Below are 16,782 nucleotides of genomic sequence, written 5' to 3' on the forward strand. Positions count from 1 at the left end.
TAACCATATTTTTAACTAGCTTATGTACCCAGCGTTGCTCGGGATAAAAAGGTGGGTGACATCCGTGATGACAACTCCTACAGGTCAGATTTCAGAATAAGTACCATATATACTCGTGTATAATGCGACTTTTGAAGACCTAATTTTGGAGTTAATTTTAAGGGGATTGTATCATACCCGAGATATAAAATTAGAGTATGTAATAATCACATATTAGCATCATATGATAAAATGAAAGCATAATGAATATGCATCTTTACCATGGATCTTTTAAAAAGTTATGCTTTACTTCACTGCATCCAGTAATATTATATGTATTATCATATTACTATTTGTTTGTATTATAAAATACAAACATAGCAATCAATATTTTGGTTTGGAAATCGGCTGTGGGTGACTGCGAGGTAAGTTTGTTTTGCTGCATTGAACTCAATTCAGAGCGGCTTTCTTGCTTCTAGTTAGCACAAGTGAATCTCAAGATATTCTATTTACCATATATAGGACAAGGTTATTTAACGTTATACGATGTGTTTTCAAGTCAAAATATCACTTAAATATGTATCATTTGTGAACGAAATTTAGTTTTTTTTTTTTTAGTAGATGGAGCCGAGGGCATGTTTACTGTGTAAACATGCCCTCGGCGCCATCTACTAACAACTAAATTTCGTTCACAAACGATACATATTTAAGTGATATTTCGACTTGAAAACACTTCGTATAACGTAATAACCTTGTTCCATATAAATACAATATCTTGAGATTCACTTGTGCTAACTAGAAGCAAGAAAGCCGCTCTGATTGAGTTCAATACAACAAAATAAACTTATCTCGCAATAGTCCTCAGTTGATTTCCAAACCAAAACATTCGTTTAAATAATCAACAGGTTCCGTTCTATATTTTTCACTTGATCTCGTCAGAATACTACGAGCTTTACGTATTTATTTTTTATTGGAGTGAAAACAGTGAAATGTGTTCATTCACGCCCAATAGTTTTGATTAAAACACTGTTCTCTCAAATTTTGTGTATGGTCAAGTTTGATGGTACTATACTAAAGTTTGCAAGTTTCATCCACATTGCCGATGCACGATAATAGTCGTTGGCAGGTCAACATTCTTTCCTCAGCTTCAGCTAAAACTTACAGGTTAAATTTAGCAGTATATGCCCTTGCCAATCTTTTCTACATAGTGAGTAAGGATATAGTAATGTAAGAATATATCAGTAATTTTTTACTATCGTATGACAGTTGAAATCCAAGCAAAAACGCTGTTGTTATCGGTTTAGGTTGTTCATAGTAGATCACCTGTTTCTGGCTGTATGCATTTACACAACAAGTATAACATTACTAACAATACTTTTGGCATTTCTTTTACTTTTTTAAACTTAACTAGAAGATGGGATAGATAAAGAAATGGAGGAAAAGGGGTTAGCCTAACTAAAAAAGGGAATAGAGACAGAGGAAAAGAGGTCAACCTATTATTATTTGGTCTCGTAAATTTAACTCACATAATACGTGAGATCTGTGATAAAATAATTTTTTAAGGGTGAAAATTTGGGGGTCGCATGATATGTGAGATTGCATGTTACACGAGTATATATGGTATGTAATCACTTGGGATCCTGTCAAGTCAAAGAGGGTTTGAAAAATCCGAAGAGTTTGGTGTTAACTACAAAACTTGTGAAAGATGAGGAGGTATGAAAAATGACAAATTTTTAAACAATTTGTATTTTTCATAGCTAACAAACCTGAGGTCCTAACAATGGGATAATCTTGTAGCGCCGGCTGGAAACAGGTTAAAAACAATCAAAGATTGTAAAACAAGGATTCTGTGGCATTTGGCAACGCATGTGTATACAAGGTGGATGTTGGCCACTGACCAGGCTCAGAACCTTGTGACACACAAGTCTTTCTTCCAACCCAGGGGATGCTAGAGGTGGGCAGTTAACGTTCAGACCTCAGGTTTGTTAGTTATGAAAAATACAAATTGATTAAAAATTTGTTATTTGCTCATAAGCAAAACAAACCTTTGGTCTTAATGATAGGATAGACTTATACTTGGAGGGAAGTCTGAGTACCTTGAATCAGCTGGGGGTTTAGCCCACCAGACCACCCTTCCTAGAAGATTGAGTTCCGAAGAAGGGGGTCTGAGCCCGTGAGAAAATAGATAAAAAAATGAGTATCTAAAAACTCAACCTTCTGGGATTAAACACAATGACACATAACCAGATTCATTGGATTCGTGGATGGTAAAAAGAGGTCAGTCTGTTCAAGCAACAAACCATGTAGGCCACAGGGATTTGTTACCACTCCTCCCTCCCCTTGTCAGAGAGAGGAGTAAGTACTACTGAGAAGCAGATTTGTTTATTGTAAAGGAACAAACCAAATAACTGCAACCAGTATGGCTGCCACACTCACTGTCTTATTCTTCTACCTGCATGTAGGAAGAAGAAAGGAAAACAGAGAAAGGAGGAGACCAGCCATCTCCCTTGTTCTCTCTTCCACACAATCATCTTAGGTAAGATACAAACTGTTCCACTGGGGGCACTGGATGAGCTACACAACTTGGGCAGCCACCACCAGGCCCAAGAAAAAAAAAGGTGTCCAAGGCCCTGCGGGCAAAGTGACAATGTCTGCTGAAGCCAGGAGCCAGCATTCAAAACCCTATGAAGAGACAAGTTCTTGTTAAATACCAAGAGGAACTCATTCCTCTGATGTCATATGCTCTAGCCTGCACAGACTCTGCGACAGAACTAACCGGTGAGAACCATGCCTGCTTAATCACCTCATGCAGCCAGAATGAAAAAGAGATCTTGAAAACTTCCATTTTGGACTGGCCGGTGCTAACACAAAGTCTACGACACCTAGGTCTTAGGTGGAGAGTCCTTCAGATAGCAGCACAGAGATCTAACAGGACAAAGCAAAAACTCCTGCAGATCATTGTCCACCAATTCACTCAGGGAAAAAATGAAAACGAGACAAATCTGCCATCATGAACCGAGGGATTTTGAGTCTTACCTACAAATTCCGGGACAAATTCAAAGGTCACAGACCTCCAACCCCTAGTGTTTTTACCATCATAACTCAAGCCAAGAAGCACCAATTCTGAGAAAGCCAAGGCCAACAGGAAACTGTCTTTACAGTCAGATTCCTGACTGACGACGGATGTAGATTTGAATGGAGCTCAAGTGAGACTACTCATGACCAGAGTAAGATCCCACATCGCAAGTTTGAGCTCTCTTGATGAACAGGACTGTTCAAAACTCTTGAACAACATTGAGATTTCCTGGATGAAGAGACGCCCAAGCCTTTCAGGCACAGGATCAACCCCAAGGTGGCCCTGTAGTCCCTGAAACCTAAGATGGAAAGAGCTTTCATTTCTGTGAAAGAATAGAAAATCCACTATCATCTCACTGAAGTTCAGAGTGGAAAGAAAAACGCTATCGACGACTTCAACCATGGTAGAAGGTCCACTTGCCCTAGTAAACTGTTGACAAAGACCTCCAGAGATAGCTGGATGTCTGGCCACTGCTTTGTGAAAAAAAGCCTCTCGCTCTCGGGAGATACTCAACAATCTCCAGCTGTGAAGCAACAGAGATCTTACTGATTAGTGAAACCTCTCCACACGAGGCTAGTAAAAGAGGTTCAGTGAGGTGTAACATAGGTCTTCCAAGCAGACAGAGAAGATAATAGGATACCACATGGGGATGTCCTAAGATAAAATACTCAGCACAGATATGTTCGAAATCTCCTACTGTAAATCTTTGCATGACAAAGTAATTGTACTGTAGATCTGGGAAAAGTTCTGAGCTGCCCAGGCAACATGCATCTTTAACAGTAAAGACTTCCTATAAGGTGATCCCTTATGATGACTTACAATCAGTATGCTACTCATCAGAGAAGTTGCTCAATGATCATAGGACACACCCCTGGCCCCCCTAAAAATGGCTCTCAAATTTAGGATTTTGACTAAAACCTTCTGGGTGGCAGGGGAGACTAAGATAAAAATTTGGTGACCCTCACTTTCATAGTCTGGGCATGCATAGCAGACAGAGAGAAATTGCCTTTTATATAAACAGATAAACTACTACTTCATTCCCAACTTTTTCTCTATGCTATGAGTATAAGAATATATGTAAGATACATGGAAATTAACTGATTTGAAGAACAGGTAAAAAAAAATTAAAACAGCTAACTGGAAACTTTATGATATGACAAATTTTTAACAAATTTGTATTTTTCATAGCTAACAAACCTGAGGTCTTAACAATAGGATCATCTTCTAGTGCCAGCTGGAAACCAGTTAAAAAACAATCATAGATTGCAAAGCAAGGAAAATGTGGCATCTGGGAACTCGTGTATAAGAGGTGGAAGCTGGTCACTGACTGGGCTTGGAAATTTGTGTACATCAGTGTTCATTATAACACTGCACTGATAATAGGCATTGCACTATGTGTATTGCATCTCATACTCTAATTTTTACCATAAATTTAGTCTAGTTAACCCTCTTACGCCGACTGGACGTATTTTACGTCGACATTTTTTGTCTCCCAGGCGCCGACTGGACGTATTTTACGTCGACTTACAAAAGTTTTTTTTTAAATTCGCGGAAAAATACTTATAGGCCTACCAGCCTAAAACTTTTGAATCACGCGCCTTGGGGGATGCTGGGAGTTCACGGATCAAGGTGTTGTTTTGTTTACAATTGTTACGCAGGCGCTTAAGCACGAATTTCTTTCTTGCCGCACTAAAAAGTATCTGTGACACATCTTGGAAATTATTTCGTCACTTTGACATAATTTTTGTACCATTGTAAACTAGCCGTTACATGAAGTATTATATATGAAAATGTGCGCATTTTTATGTAGAATACAACAATAAAATACTCATGATTGTAGCTTTTATCAGTTTTGAGATATTTCCATATAAATAACGATAATTGCCAAAATTTCAACCTTCGGTCAACTTTGACTCTACCGAAATGGTCGAAAAACGCAATTTTAAGCTAAAACTCTTATATTTTAGTAATATTCAATCATTTATCTTAATTTTGCAACTAATTGGAAGTCTCTAGCACAATATTTCAATTTATGGTGAATTTATGAAAAAACTTTTTCCTTACGTCCGCGCGGTAACTCTTCCGAAAAAAATCATACATGCGATTGTGGTAATGTTTGCACCATTTTAAAATTAGCCGTTATATAAAGTTTTATATATGGAAATGTGCGCAATTTCATGCACAATACAACTAAAAACAACCCATGGTTGTAGCTTTTATCAGTTTTGAGATATTTTCATATAAATAACGATAATTGCCAAAATTTCAACCTTTGGTCAACTTTGACTCTACCTAAATGGTCGAAAAACGCAATTGTAAGCTAAAGCGCTTATATTCTAGTAATATTCAAGCATTTATCTTCATTTTGCAACAAATTGGAAGTCTCTAGCACAATATTTCGATTTATGGTGAATTTATGAAAAAAATAACATTTTCTTTACGTCCGCGCGGTAACTCCTTCGAAAAAATCATACGTGCAATTGTGGTAACGTTTGCACCATTTTAAATTAGCCGTTACATAAAGTTTTATATATGAAAATGTGCGCAATTTCATGTAGAATACAACAAAAATAATTGAAGGTTGTAGATTTTCTCATTTTTGAAATATTTGCATATAAATCTAGATAAATAGAAAAAAAAACCATGTTCGGTCAACTTTGACTCTACCGAAATGGTCGAAAAACGCAATTGTAAGCTAAAACTCTTACAGTCTAGTAATATTCAGTCCTTTATCTTCATCTTGAAACAAATTCGAAGTCTCTAGCAAAATATTTAGATTTATGGTGAATTTAAAATAAATCTTTCCTTCCCTCCGCGCGCGGATTCTCCGCCACAAATCTCCGAAATGCGTACGTACCATTATCGGAATATTTGCTCCGTTTCATATTAGGCATTTCATAGTTTTATGTATGAAAATGTGCGCAATTTCATGTAGAATAAAACGAAAAATATTTGAAGGTTGTAGCTTTTCTTATTTCCGAAATAATTGCATATAAAACATATATATATAAAAAAATTCGACATTCGGTCAACTTTAACTCGTCAGATATGGTCGACAACTGCAATTGTAAGCTAATACTCTTACAGTATAGTAATATTCAATCATTTGTCTTCATTTTGAAAGAAATTGGAAGTCTCTAGGACAATATTTAGATTTATGGTGAATTTTTGAAAAAAAATATTTGTTTACGTCCGCGCGTTACGAATTCATGCATTATTTTGTGATAATATTTTCTCTGTGTTGCTTTTATCATTTTACAATGTGTTATATACCAAAATGATTGCAATTTAGTGTACATTACAACGAAAAAAAAGTAACTTGTTACCTTTGACCGTTTTGCGCACAGCGCGATTTGAATACAATTATATATGAAATTTCGTTTTTGCGCTATCATATAACGCATTATTTATATATGATAATGATAATTTTTTTCATTTCTGATGGTTGCATAGTAAACTTCAGCCAATGAAAAAAAAAGGAGCCAAAAATGAACTCTTAATCTTGAAAACTAAGCGCGCTGTTATTTTTTGAAAAAAATATTTTTTCCGCTTCCGTGCTCACTCTGAAACACCTCCGGCACACGGGAGACAATTTTTTTTTTACCGCTTCGGCGTAAGAGGGTTAAAGTCAGTCCCAACAAAATAAGTTATGAAAAATGCATATAGACTAGGTGCACTCTAAGAAAAAGTTACTCATTTGTTTCTAAACAATTATTGCAAATATTACACTGCATACTAATATTTCTAATGAATTACTAATTACTGGAGAATCTGAGTAAATATAGCTCAAACACAAACAGCTACATCTCCATACCTGTATTGTAGATAAAGTCTTGGTTACTTTACCCTCCACCTCATCTATCTTCTCTTCAAGAGGGGTTGTATAATAATGATGGAACTGGTATACAGAGAGTTCTCGGCTCTGATCTCCAAATTCTTCTCTGGTTTCTAAAGCCTTTTGAACAAGCCACTGCAACAGAACACACTTCACTTATTTCATTTCTTCACTACATAAAAAATTGTTATTTCTTCCACTCAACTTCTATCAGAAATTTTTATTTCTCCAACTCAACTTCTATCAGAAGATAAGTTATGAGAGTAAATGCAATTTAAATCAAGTTAAACCAAACCATGGAAGTCTGACCCTTTTCTGTTGAAAACTATAAAAATATATGCAAGTTTTCTTAATGTACCTTAAACTGTGTAAATATAAGTTTAAATGATTTCACCACCACCACAATCAACTATATTCATTCCAGTGTTTGGGTCAATGAATCCCAAGATGCTTTAGTTTATTTTCTAAAGTAAAAACAAACAACTTTTATCAGCTAAAGGTCCTACCCTGCAGATGCAGTTTCTTTAGTCCCTAGCAATTAACTGGCTTATACAGTGTGTGTGTGTGTGTGTGTGTGTGTGTGTGTGTGTGTTCATGACAGTACTCTGCTCATAACAACTTATGTAGACAGTTTCTAACTGATTTCTCATGACTGCCAAACTGATTTGATTAATTTTAAGCATACTGTATAGAATTAATTCTTCTAACCTTCATTTTTTATTTTGTTTTACCAATGTGATATACAATAAACTATACTAAAACTTTTAAGTTACCTATCTAAAAATATTAGGCATGATCTGACCTCCAGCTTACTTGGTAATGATGATTTATTACCTGGGCACACACGCAATATACACAGCAGTGTGTGAACGGAAATGGAGTGCCCGACCCCAAGTCCCGCGACTCGCACACAGAGAAGAATGTTTTTAGCCCAATATAATGGTAATAATGTAATGATGGAAATCATTCATTTAGCATTTATGACAGTACTCATGGAAATTGGTGGACTGGAAAACCGAATTGGTTTTCATCTTATCAAGATGTTAAGTTAGCCACTCGAAGTTGAGATTGTCTATGATCGAGTGTATGTACGTAAGTATGTAACTGCAACCTAGTGCGCAGTTGCGTAAGCTTAAATTGCTCTGTTTGAGATGAGTACGGCAACGCTGAGGGGAAACGAATGTATCTCCCCTTATATTCATTTGAAATGACGTATTTCTCCCTTGTAAAAGATATGCACTTGTCTTAGTTTATAATGTATATGTTGCTTTAACACTTGGTAGTGTTTCTTTATACTTTTACTTTGATATAACTACCAATTGCCAAGAATTGTAATGGTACTGTTACGTAAGTTGCACCACGTTGAGTTTGCACGTTGTTGCAATTGTACCATCAATTAAATGTAGGCTAAGATGTGAATTAGTCTTCCATATGTTTATAAAAATGTCAGTTCTAGATTGTCTATGATCGAGTGTATGTACGTAAGTATGTAACTGCAACCAAGTGCGCAGTTGCATAAGCTTAAATTGCTCTGTTCGAGACGAGTACGGCAACGCTGAGGGGAAACGAATGTATCTCCCCTTATATTCATTTGAAATGACGTATTTCTCCCTTGTAAAAGGTATGCACTTGTCTTAGTTTATAATGTATATGTTGCCTTAACACTTGGTAGTGTTTCTTTATACTTTTACTTTGATATAACTACCAATTGCCAAGAATTGCAATGGTACTGTTACTTAAGTTGCACCATGTTGAGTTTGCATGTTGTTGCAATTGTACCATCAATTAAATGTAGGCTAAGATGTGAATTAGTCTTCCATATGTTTATAAAAATGTCAGTTCTAGAGTAAATTCCACCCATGTTATGCATATAAAGTCAGGCTAACTGCGATGTGTAACAGTAAAGTTAGGCATGAGTAGCATAGCCTAAAGGCCTAACGACTGCATGCTCTTTGGCACGAGATTGCCATCCTAAATGAACTGTTTGTATTACAGGGAACCAGTATAGGGGTCCAATGTAAGAACCTGTATAGGGGTCGAGTGTAAGAACCAGTATAGGGGTCCAATGTAAGAACCAGTATAATAATCGGTGTTGGTTCTAACTGGTATTGAAAGAGTACAGCAAGGAATAAGCTGCTTTTACAATGTACCAACCTACTGTTAAGAAGAAATATTAAAAAAAACCCGGGAGCCAGCCTTTCCCTCATCCCTTATTACAACAATGAAGATTCGACCGTCTCCGACGTCAGCTAAGAATAGGCCAAGAAGTATAGTAGCCTAGGCCTATGAGGTACCTTTATATTAGCCTACGGTTTGAAGTGTTATGTATAGGCTAGGCTGAGTTAATTGTCCTAAAATGTATGGTAGCCTCCGAATGTTAAAGTCAGGGCAATTAACAAATCAATACTTTATACATATACAGTATAGTAAATACATGAGTCATAAGAATATCAACATTAAAAGATGTTTATACTCTTACAATAACAAAGGACATAACGTACATACATTGATGAATTATATATTGGTGGAAAGGTCAGGAAATTCTACATAAAAACATATACATGTGATTTCTGGGCTCAGCTCGTGTCGGCCTATGAAAGTATCCTTAATATCATTCTTTCTAGGCAAAATTAATCTAAAATTACCAGAGAAAAACAAAATTAAGAAAATGTCAGTAAAACTGACTCGCTCACTCTATAAAAGAAGTGTCGGTATGAGAATAGGGGCGAGTGGGATCACTACCACGAGTCATTCACCATTTAGACCTTCCAATCTAAAATCCCCACTAGAGAGAGCTGATACTAACGGGTGATGCGGCCGCTACTACTACTACTAGTGACGCCACGGACAGCAGCGCCCCTAGCGGTCATCCTTAATTATTAGACGGTACAACGTTGTACGCTTTTTTCTTTTGTGCCATGTTATCTTTGGATTTATCTCCTTATTCACCATGGAACGTGCTGCCATCGCATCGGCTAAGTTAAGTGCCTCATAAGTAGTATTTTACCGTATTTTAGTCTTCCAGGGACCAGTATTTTCCTTCTAATAGGTCATATACGGTTTCCCGGTCGACTCGTGGCGGCGCCATGCCGCCTCATGTTAAGAATTCCCGGTCTTCCATACTGGGACTTCCTATTCTTATGGGCTTACTATATCACGTTCATCGTTTTTTACATCGTTTTTATAGCTAGGTCAGCCCTTTTACCATTTCTCTTAGTTTGGTATTTAGGGCTATTCTGTGTTTCTGGCCCAGCATCCCGGCTCTTGCTCTTCATCGGCTATCGCTGGCTCCGAGTAGTCAACTGTTCCTCGGAACAGTTTGCCGCCTCCTCCTGGGCTTCTTTTTCTTTTACTAAAAGTGTCTTTTCCACCTTTACGATGTAATTTTAGTTTTATTTAGGGTGTTAGGCTAGCCTAGGTGCATGTCCCATGCGTTGGTACAGTCTGGTTCACGTGGCCCTTCCACGGTTGTGTTGCTATCGCGGCTTAGGCCACTTGCGGTCACGTGTTCCATAGCACCTTACCCTTCCCCTTCCCTCCCTACCAGTATAGGTAGGGGTCTGGGGACACCTTTGGTTACCATGACAACCTCAGTAGCCTTCCTCCCTCTTTCTCTGAGGAGGCCAGGGGTTCCTCCCAGCTGGGGTATAGGGCGACCACTTGTCTCGGGTACTGGGTCACCGAGCAGGTAGTTGTTGGGACGGGGAGGAGTAGGCCACCCCCCCCTCTCTCTCTCCCGCCGCGTCACGCCGGAAACCCCCCCCCCCCCACCCCCCCCCCCCCCCCCATTGCTCAGTCCCACCTTTCCCCTACTGTAACGAACGGAGCCTCCGCTGCAGCCGGGGCCCCTTTGGTTATAGTTCGTCTGGCTCCGCCAGCGGGCGGGGTGGTCACTACTAGTGGTCTATTGCTTGCCTACTATATCCTGCCTTTTTCCCGCTACGGAGGGGAGCTTGCTTCTTACCCGGGCACTCTTCTAGTAGACGGGGAAAAGATTTATATATATTTCGTTATAAATATAAGGATGTACCCTAATTTTACGGTGAATTTTAGTATTATCTAACTGTGTGTATACCATCTCCGTCGTTCTCCGTCGTGGTTTCTTAGCTCACCACCACACCTGGTTGGATATTTTCTCTTGTCTCCGGCGTAGCCTTAGACAACTCCAACCGCCTAGTTACCACACGTATTATGGCGGGGCTCTGGTTTAATCTAACTTTCACGCTCCGGCATGCAGCGGAGCAATTGTTAGGCTGTAAGTGTTCTCCTGATACTTATGTATCTTTCCACTTACAGGCTACCAACTGTCAGTCCTGGGGTGTAAGGCGACGCTGTACGACCCCTGCGCCCACGATGAGTGCAGGACTCACGCCCCGTGTGCCACGACCCACAACGCCATGATCGTCTGGCACCCAGAAGCCTGCACCATTTGCTATGACCTTGTCAGTCAGCTGGTGGGGGGGGTAAGTCGATTTTAGACTTCTTTATCGTATTACTAATAACACTTAGTCATAAGCTTGTTAAACCCCGTCCCCGCCACTAGAAGCTTCATTTCGCCTTCTCTTTCAGGCTGCCGCCGTGAAGGAAGTCGCCCTAGCAACCCTGAAGGCTTGGGAGGGCGGCTTCGGGAAGAACGCCGCCAAGGGCCAGCCGTACATCTTAGATAAGAAGCTGGCCGTTCAGATCTTCCCCGGCGGCAAATCAACAGGCTACGTTGATCCTATCTCAGCAGCCCCTCTCATCGCTTCCATACAGCAAGAGGTGCAGCAGTCGTTCGGGTCCGTGGCCACGCACGAGCCGGTCCCAGACGTCGCAACTTTGGACCTGAACATCGAACCTATGGCGGTAGGGGCGGAGGATTTGTTGGTTGAGGTAGGTGTGTCAGGCGCCCAAGGTCTTTCCTTGGGCGCTCCTGGATCTTCTCCTGTCCCTTCTACTGCTTCTTTTCAAGGCTTTACGGGATCTGAGATCCCTGCCCGCTCTCCCGCTCTCTCTGTACCCCAAAGGTGAAGGGACAGAGAGAACAGAAGACCCTCCATAAGACGACTTCTAAGAAGTCGTCGTCGTCTTCTTCAGTAAAGAAGTCTTCGACTTCCTATGCTGACGCGGTGAAGGCTAAGCCAAGCTCTTCGTACTCCAAGAGCTCTAGAAGCAAGGCTTCTAAGGAGAAGGCTCGCGCTCCAGCTGAGCCAATGCCTTCTCCGGCCTCCACCGCATCCACTCCGGCAACGCCGGTTGGAGTAGCGGGACCGAGCGCCTATGATCCCACTGCCTTCTCAGCAGTGGTGATGCAACAGGTAGGAGAGATGGTAGGCTTGCAGGTCTCCGCCCTCGGAACCAAGTTTGAACAGATGTTTGCGCAGCTGTCAAACACCCTTAGTCAGTCGGGCCAATCCTCCAAGATCTCTCTAACAGAGTTAGAGAGAATGAGGACCGAGTAGCTGGGCTTTCTCAGGCTCCTCATCCAATCTCCCCAGTAGCAGGTGCTGGCATTCTCCAGCTACCTCCTTATGAGTCGCTACCAGCCTTCTCCATGGATAACCCATGGAGAGTGGCCGCTTACGCTCCATTCAAGGACGGTATGATCTCTGTCCCGGAGTGTGGAACTCAAAGGATTGAGGACTTCGAGTTTTATCCTCCGGGATTGACTCAGCCTTTCATTGGATATGCTAGGCTGACCGTGGCAGCCCTCACTAGGGAGGACAAGATTTCCCGAGAAAACGTGCTATATAGTAGAGAGCACGCACAGCGGGAATGGGTTCACTGCCTGGAGGACTGGGAGTGTACCAACACTAAGCTCCAGGCTTTCAAGAGTCCTTTCACTATTTTTGCGACGGAGGAGGAGGCTTCTCTTCCGTTCGCTACCAAAATAGTGGAAGCGACTCTTCAGGCAGTCCTCAAGGAGTGAGCCCATGCCACAGCTGAGGGAAGCGGATTCTACTTCTTCGCTCTTTCCAGCCTTCGGAGAATTGTGGGAGAACTTGCCTGCCACATTCACGCTTGGTAAGCTTAAACCAGACTGCGCAATGGACCAGTTTGGCGAAAAGCTTCCAAGGCTGCCTGATACTTTGATCCAGGCAGAGTTCGATGCTCGAACTAGGTTTGGGAGGTCCCTCAACTCCTTAATTATCACTGAGATGGCGGCACTATCGTATGGCACAGAACCGCTATTCAAGATTCTGGCCAAGTCTCAGCTCCAAACAGTTCAGACGGATGCTTTCGACTTCTTCCAAGCTAGGAGGAACTGCCGAAAGCACGTTCTGCAGGAGTGCACTATTAGGCACGAACCTAATAGACTCCTGGCTTCCAGCATGTGGGGGGCGGGACCTCTTCCCAGTCCGCTGTGAATGAGGTGCACCATGAGGCTGCTAGGCTCAACCAGAGCCTTAGAGCTAGGTGGGGCATCTCCTCTAAGAGGAAACAAGAATCCGCCCCTGCTGCTGGTAAGAAACTCAAGAAGTCTGGTAAAAGGTTCCAACCTTACCAGAAACATCAGCAGCAACAGCAGTTCGTTCAGGCCGTCCCAGTTACCCAACAGGGACAACCATCAACCTCAAAACAGGCCCAACCCATCCTCCTGTTGTCCCCTCAGTCGCAACCCTCAACCTCCTACGCAGTCTCGCCTGCCTTCAACCCTATGTATGAAGGTCAGGCTTACCCTCCCTTTAATAGGCTTTCGAGAGGTAGCAGGGCGAGAGGCCACTTTCGCCAGCGTGGCAAAGGAAGAGCAGCAAGGGGAAGGCAGTTCAGAGGAGGGCGCGGAGGTCTACCCGCCCAACAACAGTGAGGCTCCCCAGGTAGGAGGGAGGCTATTCCTCTTCCGTCACAGGTGGGGGTTCAGCAAATGGGCACAGAGCATCGTGTCCAAGGGATTGGGTTGGAGTTGGATCAAAGATCCCCCTCCAATCAAATCATTCTATCAGGAACCATCAAAGGAATTGACAGATTACGCGAGGGAACTCCTTCAGAGGACTATTGCGAGAGTCAAGCATCTAAAATTTCAAGGTCGCTTATTCAGCGTGCCAAAGAAAGGCTCAACAAAAGAAGGGTAATCTTAGACTGTCAAGGCTAAACTCTTTCATTCGTTGCGACAAGTTAAAAATGCTTACCATCTCGCAAGTAAGGACCTTACTTCCCTGTGGAGCCGTCACATGCTCCATCGATCTTACAGACGCATACTATCATATCCCTATAGCCAGGCACTTCCGCCCATTCCTAGGCTTCAAACTAGGAAATCAGACATTCTCATTCAAAGTGATGCCCTTCGGTCTGAATGTAGCCCCCAGGGTATTCACGAAAATAGCAGAAGTGGTGGTTCAACAATTGAGAACTCAAGGGATAATGGTAGCAGCATACCTCGACGATTGGTTGATCTGGGCACCAACAGTCGAGGAATGTCTCAAAGCCACGAAAAAGGTAGTTCAATTTCTGGAACATCTGGGGTTCCAGATAAACAAGACGAAATCCAGACTTACTCCAGAGTCTCGTTTTCAGTGGCTAGGAATCCAATGGGATTTGTCTTCCCACAATCTGTCAATTCCGGTGGTCAAACGGAAAGAAATAGCCAAGTCTGTGAAACAATTTCTCAAATGCAAACAGACATCAAGGAGAAACCAGGAAAGAATCCTAGGTTCTCTTCAGTTTGCCTCAGTGACAGACATCCTCCTGAAAGCAAGGCTGAAAGATATAAACCGAGTTTGGCGATCGAGAGCAAACGCCAAATCTCGAGACAAGTTATCAGTAATTCCACAGATCCTTCGCAATCAGCTCCGTCCATGGACAAAAGTGAAGAACCTGGCCAAACTAGTACCCCTTCAATATCCCCTTCCAGTGTTAACCATTCACACGGATGCCTCCCTGTCCGGGTGGGGGGGATATTCTCAATTCAAACAAGTTCAGGGGACTTGGTCAGTTCAGTTCCGCCAGCTCCACATAAACGTCCTTTGGAAGCAATGGCAGTATTTCTTTACCCTGAAGAGACTTCTTCCCCCGAAAAAGTCTCATCTAAGACTAGTTTTTGGACAGTGCAGTGGTAGTTCATTGCATCAACAGAGGAGGGTCCAAATCCAAACATGTGAACCATGTCATGATAGCCATCTTTGCACTAGCAGACAAACACAAATGGCATCTGTCCGCCACTCACCTGGCGGGGGTAAGAAATGTGATAGCAGACGCTTTGTCCCGGTCGGTCCCTCTGGAATCAGAATGGTCCCTGGACGACAGGTCATTCCAGTGGATATGCCGGAGAGTCCCAGGTCTCCAAGTGGATCTCTTCGCCTCACAAGCGAACCACAAGCTCCCTTGCTATGTGGCCCCCAACCTGGACCCTCTGGCTTATGCCACGGACGCCCTGTCGTTAGACTGGAATCAGTGGAGGAAAATTTATGTCTTTCCTCCAGTGAATCTTCTTTTGAAAGTCTTGAGCAAGCTGAGGACTTTCAAGGGACTAGTAGCTCTGATTGCTCCAGACTGGCCCAAGAGCAACTGGTATCCTCTGCTTCTGGAATTGGGTCTCCGACCTCAACGGATTCCCAATCCCAAGCTGTCGCAATCAGTACAAATGAGGACTGTGTTCGCTTCCTCAGGAATTCTTCAGACCCTAACTTTATGGACTTCATGAAGTTTGCGGCTAACAAAGATGCTAACATTGATCCACAAAACATCCTCTTCCTAGAATCAGATAAGAGAGAGTCAACTATTAGACAATATGACTCAGCTGTTAAAAAATTAGCATCCTTCCTGAAAGAATCAAACACTACAACCATGACAGTTAACTTAGCTATATCCTTTTTCAGATCCTTGTTTGAAAAAGGTTTAGCAGCTAGCACTATTACTACTCATAAATCGGCTTTGAGGAAGATCTTTCAGTTGGGTTTCTAGATAGACCTAACAGAATCTTACTTTACGTCTATTCCTAAAGCCTGTGCTAGACTTAGACCCTCTCAAAGGCCTACTGCAGTCTCATGGTTCTTAAATGATGTCCTCAAACTAGCCTCAGATACTGACAACTCGTCTTGTACATTCATAATGCTTCTTAGAAAGACGTTATTCTTATTAAGCCTAGCTTCAGGAGCTAGAATTTCAGAACTGTCGGCTCTATCCAGAGATGCGGGTCATGTGGAATTCCTCCCTTCAGGAGAAGTTCTGCTTGCTCTGGATCGTAGTTTTTTGGCTAAAAATGAGGATCCTCTTGCAAGGTGGGCTCCTTGGAAAGTCATCCCACTTCCGCAAGATCCTTCTCTCTGCCCAGTATCAACTTTAAGAGCCTTTCTATCTCGCACATCCTCAAGATCCTCAGGTTCTCTCTCATGAGAGAAAAAGGTGGTACTTTATCAGTAAAAGGAATTAGACAACAGATCCTTTACTTCATTAAACAAGCCAATCCTGATTCATTTCCAAAAGCACATGACTTCAGAGGAGTAGCCACCTCAATTAACTACTTTCAACATATGAACTTTGAGGATCTTAAAAAGTATACTGGATGGAAATCTCCGACAGTCTTTAAACGTCACTACCTAAAGTCCTTGGAATCTTTAAAATTTTCTGCAGTAGCAGCGGGAAACATTGTTTCTCCTGATCTGTATAGTAGTCATAGTATAGATCCAGGTCTCCTTTCTACCTACCTCGTCCAACATGCCTCACCCTATCGCCATGCTACTCGGATACTCTAGCCTTAGCCGCTGAGATCATATTGGTGGATTGTCCCTTATTTTTTTGCTAGGGACATCCACACTATGTACTTATAATGTACTTCAGTGTCCCTACCCTTATTTTTATGCTAGGGTAGGACACAATGTGTTTGTATATTATGTAAATACCTTACTTAAGTGAATCTATTTTGTTAATTTGCATTGCATTACTGGATATTACTATGTTTAATATAAGTTAATTT

The 16,782-nt window shown here is 41.7% G+C and overlaps 1 protein-coding gene across 1 annotated transcript in view; it reads right to left on the reverse strand.

Annotated features, from left to right (window-relative positions):
* Positions 1–16,782, reverse strand: part of LOC135219607 (coiled-coil domain-containing protein 93-like) — a gene marked incomplete in the record, with an annotated part of 427,141 nt that overhangs the window by 258,746 nt on the left and 151,613 nt on the right. The window contains 1 exon segment of the mRNA XM_064256502.1: positions 6,870–7,025. Within this exon segment, the coding sequence (XP_064112572.1) occupies positions 6,870–7,025 (156 nt within the window).

The sequence above is a fragment of the Macrobrachium nipponense genome, chromosome 1 (genome assembly GCF_015104395.2).
Source record: "Macrobrachium nipponense isolate FS-2020 chromosome 1, ASM1510439v2, whole genome shotgun sequence".
In the NCBI taxonomy this organism is placed as follows: Eukaryota; Metazoa; Arthropoda; class Malacostraca; order Decapoda; family Palaemonidae; genus Macrobrachium; species Macrobrachium nipponense.